This window comes from Habropoda laboriosa, unplaced genomic scaffold, assembly GCF_001263275.1.
Source record: "Habropoda laboriosa isolate 0110345459 unplaced genomic scaffold, ASM126327v1 scaffold106, whole genome shotgun sequence".
Classification (NCBI taxonomy): Eukaryota; Metazoa; Arthropoda; class Insecta; order Hymenoptera; family Apidae; genus Habropoda; species Habropoda laboriosa.
This window is the reverse complement of record NW_017100224.1, coordinates 742519-750172: the sequence shown is the minus strand read 5'-3', so window position 1 is coordinate 750172 and position 7654 is coordinate 742519. Positions and strand designations below refer to the sequence as shown.

General features: G+C 38.5%; 2 protein-coding genes across 2 annotated transcripts in view; both read right to left on the bottom strand.

Annotated features, from left to right (window-relative positions):
- Positions 1 to 1404, bottom strand: part of LOC108571084 (fatty acyl-CoA reductase 1-like) — a 6273-nt gene extending 4869 nt beyond the window's left edge. The window contains exon 1 of the mRNA XM_017933055.1: positions 1265 to 1404. Coding sequence (XP_017788544.1) covers positions 1265 to 1404 — 140 coding nt within the window. The remainder of the gene's footprint in view (positions 1 to 1264) is intronic.
- Positions 1405 to 3570: 2166 nt separating this feature from the next.
- LOC108571083 (fatty acyl-CoA reductase 1-like) overlaps positions 3571 to 7654 on the bottom strand; it is a 5559-nt gene continuing 1475 nt past the window's right edge. Inside the window, exons 2-4 of the mRNA XM_017933054.1 lie at positions 6327 to 6576; positions 5338 to 5857; positions 3571 to 3614 (exon numbers count right to left, since the gene is read on the bottom strand). Of these exons, the coding sequence (XP_017788543.1) occupies positions 3589 to 3614; positions 5338 to 5857; positions 6327 to 6576 (796 nt within the window). The 3' untranslated portion in view covers positions 3571 to 3588. The remainder of the gene's footprint in view (positions 3615 to 5337; positions 5858 to 6326; positions 6577 to 7654) is intronic.

Genomic DNA, 7654 nt, shown 5'->3' with positions numbered 1-7654 from the left:
ATTATTATTAACATTATTATTATTATTATTAGATACTATTATTGTATTATTATTAACATTATTATTAGATATTATTATTATCATTACCAAATACCTTTATAATTATAAACAAAAACGCGAAGCAACCGCCACAGGTAGGAATGGGGCGCAGTCGGGGAAAACTCATGAAGCGACGCTCGACTCCAGGCCCTTTTCCTGACCATTGATTGGTCGGAAGCAAGGTGCCAAAAATAGTATAAAACCGATGTACTCGCACAAGGTCGACAGATAATCCAAAACAATACACCTCGAACGACACACGCTTCGAATTAAACATTAAATAAAACGACATCAAACGCATTTCTGGAATTATACGCATTTAACCAACCCGAGACAAAGGCGATCTCAACCGTTACGGCCTGTTCCGTAACAATTAATTTCATTAAATAGAGAAATGTTTCTACTTTCAAAGTCATATTTGGTTTTTGATGATATGTAAATTCAATTCAGTGAATTATTTCAAATATCTGAACATTAGGTGTGGGGTAACACAGGTCAAAATTTAGGTTAAATTATATTCGCTTATTTCAGCCAAACGTATCTTGAGTAAATATTAGTAACAAACCAAAGGAGGCCCACAACGATATATCTTTACCGCTCGAGATACATCCATAATTACAACTCTCAAGTTTCATAACCCTGTTACGTACCTTTCGTACCGCAGGGACCCCGGTTTCGGTCAGTCCATTCAAGGAGTTGACCACAGGATTTAATTCACACAAGTTTATTGACGGTCGCTTTCTGTACAGAGGCGTTCCTTGATGCAAGGGTATACAACTGAGTGCCCGCCCTGGAAGCGCATTGGTTTTTTAAGCTGCTTCCCTCTCCTGTCCTCGGGTTGGTGGAAATGGGTTAGAGGAGGAAAGATTGAGACAAGGGGAGATAGTTTGGGAATTTTCAGGATAGTACAGCGAGCCTACCCAAGTTTAGACAATTGCCCCTTTTTTGGGGCATCGAAGGATGTCGATGACGTGAACCAGACGAGTGGCACTCCGACCCACGGGCATGCTCGAGCGTCGGGCTCTCGGTGCCCCGCATAGTCTCGAGTGACGCGCCCGGTTCTTTCCTGATTTATTGCACTACCCTTGAGTGGCTTTTTGCTGTAACTGCCCGAAGGAATTTTGGTGAATGCAGAGTGTGTGACCGTAGAAGGATTTCTATGGTTTCCCCGAAGACAAGAGAGGTTCGCTAGGCTTGGAGGTTATGGACGTAACATCCCATTAACCTTGTGGCTCCGGGTGTTACCCATACACCGGTTCGTCCACGTTCTATAAATGCTCCCGGTGTTAGCCATACGTCGGTTCGTCTACGAAAAGTCTTACCTTCGGCTCCTGTTTTATCCATACCACAGGATAAGCCAAACATCTTATGGGATTTTGTGTCCGCAGCACGGGGGCCGAGAGAGCCCTTACCATTTCCGTGTCGCTCCCAACGTCGTTTTGAACGACGTCACTGTTTCAAATCGTGTGACAAAAAGTCATATAAGATGATTGATCTACCCTATATCTCGTCTGTTGTAAGACAAGGAAAGGAATACAGGTAGACAATGACAGCACTAGAGAAAGGAATTAGACCAGGATAAAGAATTGTTCAAAAACAAACTAACGCCATCTCGTGTTTGGCTGCGCGAACTAACAGCTCTTTACTGGGAACACAGAGTGAGAACGAAGGTGTTAAACAAGGAACGCACTACTGTGAAAGAAGGATAGAGAGAAAACGTTTCCTATTGGCCCGCCGACTGCACACCACTGACATCCTCACGCTAAATCAAGTCGACCGGTCAAAAATCATAAATAACTCAATAATTAGAAAGATTTTGTGAACTTTTAGAATTGAAGAATGAAGTGTGGACCTTCGGCAACTTTCACAAATCGATTACAATGCATTAGACCCTTTCAATAATTAGTTATTACCTATTATAGTATGTGATGCCGGAAACGATACTGCACACCTATACCGTTTTTCAATAATTTCGAACTTTTCTAACGATTCTCATGTAACTAAGTGTATGCGTCTGAAAGGTAGCTAAGGGAGTAGCCTTTTAGATTCATACAGTTAGTTGCATGAGAATTTAGTAGAAAGCTGTGAAATTATTGAAAAAAGGTATAGGTACACAGTATCGCTCCCGACATCACCTACTGAATTGTAAATAACTTGTTATTGAAAGGGTCTTTTGCATTAAAATTTACATGAGAAAGATGTTAAAGGTCCACACTTCATTCTTCAATTCTAAACATTAACAAAATCATCGTAGTTATTGAGTTATTAATGATTTTTCCCTGGTCGACTTTATGTAAGCGGAAGCGGATCGCAGATACACGCAAGCCAATAAGAAACGTTTTATCTCTATCCTTCTTGCACAGTAGGCGTTCCTTGTCTAATACTTCCGTTCACATTTTGTGTTTCTGTTGAAAAGTCATAATTCGCGTCACCAAACACGAGATGACACAAGCTTTACTTTCGAAATATTTCTTCCATTGTCTACACCTATTGCTTTTCTTTCTAACTCTAGTCACTAATGCTATCTTTGTTTAACTCATTACCCTAGTGCTACCTTGTCTGCCCCCATTGTTTTCCTTATATAACTTGCTTCTGTATTGCTTAATACCTCGACAAGTTACTCTTCGTATTGAGCACTACTAAATGTATTGGACTGCGAGGGTAGAACAGTTCACGATCGTTTGACATCAGTAGAACACGGGAATATGACATATCAGCTACTAATAAGCAATTACGTTACTTTCTTATTTATAATTTCATAGTTACGGTTAATTCCAAAACAACTGCTAAAATTGTAATCCTATTCTACGCTAAATCGCTAACGTTGGGGGCGAAACGAAAATAATAAGAGATTTCTCGGCCCCAAAACCTCGGTCAAAAAGTCCCATAAGATGCAAGGTCTATCCTGTATGTCGTCTGTGGTTCAGAATCTATCTTGCACCTCGTATGTGCCTTTTTTTTTCTTCTACATGGTGCAAATCTTGATGGGGAATGCGGAGTGGTGAGGAATTCTAACCCACTAAAAGCCCCATGGTTATCCTCGTTGGGCATACTACAGAGCCCAAAGAATCATTTTCAAACACTGTCGGATAACCGCGTCTGTGCCTCTATCTTTTCTGCGTCTGTACCTTCTACACTATATCCAGGCGAGTTTAGGAATGGCGGTTCTCTGTCAAATAAAATTAACAGATGTTTATTCAATTTTAATGATATACTTATTACGTCACTAATAATTGAAAACATTACACATTGCCGTGTATAAAAAGAAGAACAAGATGAGCACGAAGAAGCTACAAATAGTGTAGTGGAGTATCATTAGCCTTCGATATTTTTTCCTTGCAGCAGGTAATGATTCTGGTGTCTCCTTCGCCATTTGTAGGAAATCTTGTGCACATACATCTAGAAATCTGTACCAGTCCACTGTTTTTAAATCAAACGGAAATTCTTTCAAATCGGCAGCATTCATACGAGTTTGAACATCTCGGATATTATCAGATTTTATGATCCAACTGGCAGCTGAAAAGCGCGATAGAACCCTTAAGTTCTTCGTTACCTTCCACACTGCACTGATAGCTCTGTGAAAAAAAATATCACATAACGTTCAAACATCTGAATCCATAATAAGATATTACAAATGTTTCATCATTTTTCAAATAAATATTAAAGCAATTTAACGAAATATCGTTTAAATCGAACTCCAAGTATTCTTATTCGTGTACAGTCTTGAAATTATTCTTTGAAACTTACAATGGTTTCTTCCATAGAGCCACGAGAACTATATCAGCAATTATAGCCGGTATAACGTGAAATATTAGGTGGAGTACAATCAAAGCACCGAAATTTGGAACAAACACTAAGAATGGATACCAAACCGTTTTAAGGGATGGGTATTTATACCCTGCTTTCATAGCTGTTTCTTTTGATAGTCTGTAGGTAAAAGGATTCCAGTCAGATGATGCACAATTGTAAACTTGTGGTTCTTTTGAATTCCTATAGAAAATAATAGAAATATTAAGCTCTTCGCAGAAATTTTAATGCCGGTAAACAAAGACATTCGGATATGCTTTATTAAAGGATCATATTTAATTTAATGATATTATTAGTACCTGTGAACAATAGAATCCCAGATTAACGCCAGGAGACTGTTAGTCACGATGTCAACAGGAATTATGTCAAACAGCGCATCTTCCCGCGCTTGTATCACATGTACTATACCCAGATAGATTCCTATTGACACTGTTAAAGGCCCATTTCGTGTTCCGAGCCACCCTGGCAGCGGTTCCAGATATGGTGGTACAACTGTTCGCAAAATGAATAGAATTACATTTCTACGCGTGGCTGTTGATTTCCAATAATTAATTTTCACTATTTCAAGATATTAAAAGAGACATTTTTATTTTAAAACTAATAGTTGACGATAGAGCAAGGTATCAAACGACAGAGGGTGTATTGCAAGTCGTTGCTCTTACAATTAATAGCCTTGAGCGTTAAAATATGTTCTTTTTTCGATCTTTCAATAGAATAACAAAATTGCGATTGATATCGTTTGTTTTTTCAAAAATCTTTGAAAGCAGGTCGATCGATCGTAACATATTTTCAGAGAAAAATAATGGTATAGAAATTGTCACTGATTCTACGAAGCAAGCAGGTACATTACATTATTATTTTTCATGCAGGTTATATCCAGGGTGATTCTCATAAAGCTGGCCGATTAAAATTTCTCCAACGTGTGAAGAGATACGAAAAAGGACTATCAAACGAGAAATGTTCTGTTCCATGAACGGAAATCTTCTGATGTATGCGGTGGCGTTATAGATGGAGGCGTCTAGATAATATCAAGGTCAACTGTTCTTTTCCCGGAGCATGCAAGGTAATGTTTTTGGCATCGTGTGTCCTTGCATGACCTTGGATGAAACTGTGCCGTGGTCGATGAACTCATCACGCAGAACACTGCGAGACTATAGAGGACAAAATATAGTGTCTCATTTAAATAAAATTCAATGTACCTACAAATCATCGAGACGCGTCGCCTCCACTTACAACGCCACCGCATGCGTCAAAAGATTTCCCCCCCTCCTGAAACAGAACATTTCTCGTTTGATAAGGTACAATCTCATCCTTAAAAATTCTCCCACTTTTTATGATACACCCGGTGCATTACAGTGATTCAGGAATCTCGGACGACGTCCCTTTTCAATTTTATTCAAGTTCTGCAGTATAAACGATACTAGTTCAACACCTTTTTTCAACATGTTTTTATCGTCGAATTGGAATAGCAATGTAATAATGCATTCATACCGATAGAAGGTCTGAAGACCAAGCAAGGGAACGATGCTGTTCTGCCAAAATCCTCGACCACGCTTTCGGTGATGGCTTTACTGAAGGTGTACATATTGGTCCATTTCCCTACGAAATCATTTATCTGTTCCTTGCTAATTCCATATTTCGTCTCTTCATCGGCTCGTATCATATCTTCGACTAGTTTTATGTCAGCCGGTGGTGGGTAAAATTTCTCTTCGATCACTTCGTTGTAAAGATGTGAGTACGCGGTTGAAACGTACACGAACATCTTTAAATGATTGCATTCCGCTGCTAATTCGAGCATCTTCTGCGTGCCAATCACGTTCGACCGCAAAAGATAGGACGGTCTTGCCTCAAAGTACACTACGGCCGCGTTATGAATTATTATATCAACATTCTCGATTAAACATCGACGGTCTTCAGGTGAGAGACCCAAATCGGTTTTTTGTAGATCACCATTAATCGGTACGACTTTTTCCATGAAGTTTGGATTCAATTCGTGCAATTTATGGAACAGCTGAAAACGATAGAAATATGAATATTTCTTTTTGCCCGCAGCAAAAAATCCTTCTCGCAGCGTATACGCTCCCCGATCCCATTCAAATTACATATAAAACATTGCTTGTATCGTTCAAACTAACTGAAATAATTATGTCAGAAATGTTAGTTGTTTATTTTCAATTCTTACACTTTCTTCGGTACTTACAACATTTTCGAAGCGTTTCTTTAGCCGTTCTTCTATCGACACACCCTTTTTCGTCCTGATCACAACGTAGATCTCCTCAATTTCCACACAAGTGCGAAGAAGTTTCTCCAAAATGACGCTGCCCATAAAACCGATGCACCCCGTAAGAAGTAGTATACGCTCCCCGATCCCATTCAAATTACATATAAAACATTGCTTGTATCGTTCAGACTAACTGATATAATTATGTCAGAAGTGTTATCTGTTGATTTTCAATTCTTACAGTTTCTTCGGTACTTACAACATTTTCGAAGCGTTTCTTTAGCCGTTCTTCTATCGACACACCCTTTTTCGTCCTGATCATAACGTAGATCTTATCAATTTCCACACAAGTGCGCAGGAGTTTCTCCAAAATGACGCTGCCCAGAAAACCGATGCACCCCGTAAGAAGTATGCATTTCCCAGCGTAAAATTTCCGTATCTGGCTGACGTCGTTGTACTTCAGATTCTCATTTTCGTCCAGTTGATAAGTCTCGTGTATATTGTTCATTCTAAAATTATTTCATTTGAAAGTTTTATATAATCACACCTGCCTCTTATTTAGCATAAGCAAGAAAACATTTTTTACTTTTATTTTATTTTTTCCAATTTCGAGAATATCTTTTTAGGGATTAATTTTATATCAGTTTCTGTACGGTCGAATCACGCCGGAGACTTCCGCGAAGCCCTACTAACCGACAACTGAGTAACGTCCAAATTTTGCGCGCTTTTATAATACCGTGTTAGTGGTATAATGTAATGTTGCACTCCTAATGTACGCGAAGTGCGTAGGCCTGCATACATTAAATGTTAATGTACACAGTTCAAATTCGTCATTGAAGGTACAAGTTTTATAATTGGAATCCCACGACCTTCTCTGAAATGTACATTACGATCGAGTACAATGAATTCTATGAATGTTGAGTTTAGTAACATCAAATGTCAACATAAATAGTAACGTCTTGTTTAGTAATTGAATGATTCTTATCGGTTTAATATAATATACTAGTTTATTTTCAATTATAAAACTTGTGATTAGTGCTTGTTATGAATTTTTGGGCTTAATTTAACGGATGTTAAAATATTGGGTTGGCCAATAAGTAATGTCGTATTTTTGGTATAAAATAATTGTCATTTCCTTTTGAGCGAAGAAAACTTTATGGAATAATGTATTGTCCACCTTGGTCTATGACCTTTTGCCATCGTGTGCGCATCTGCATAATTCCCTTCTTCCAGAACTCATCTTTCCTTTCTGCAAAAAATGTGGACACGTACATTTTGCAGGCCTCCAAACAGTCAAAATTTTTACCATTTAGCGAATTTTGTAAGGATCTAAACAAATGGTAATCTGAGGGTGCTATGTCAGGAGAGTAAGGTCGGTGGATGAGAACATCCCAGTTAAACACCCTCAATTTTTGACGAGTATGCAACGAGACGTGTGGCCTCGCATTGTCGTGGTGAAAAATTATCCCCGTTCTATTCACTAGTTCTGGCCGTTTTTCTTCAATATTCGCCTTCAGTCGGTCTAATTGATCACAATATTTCGTAGAAATTATATTTTTATTTTTTATTTTTTATTTTTAATTTTTC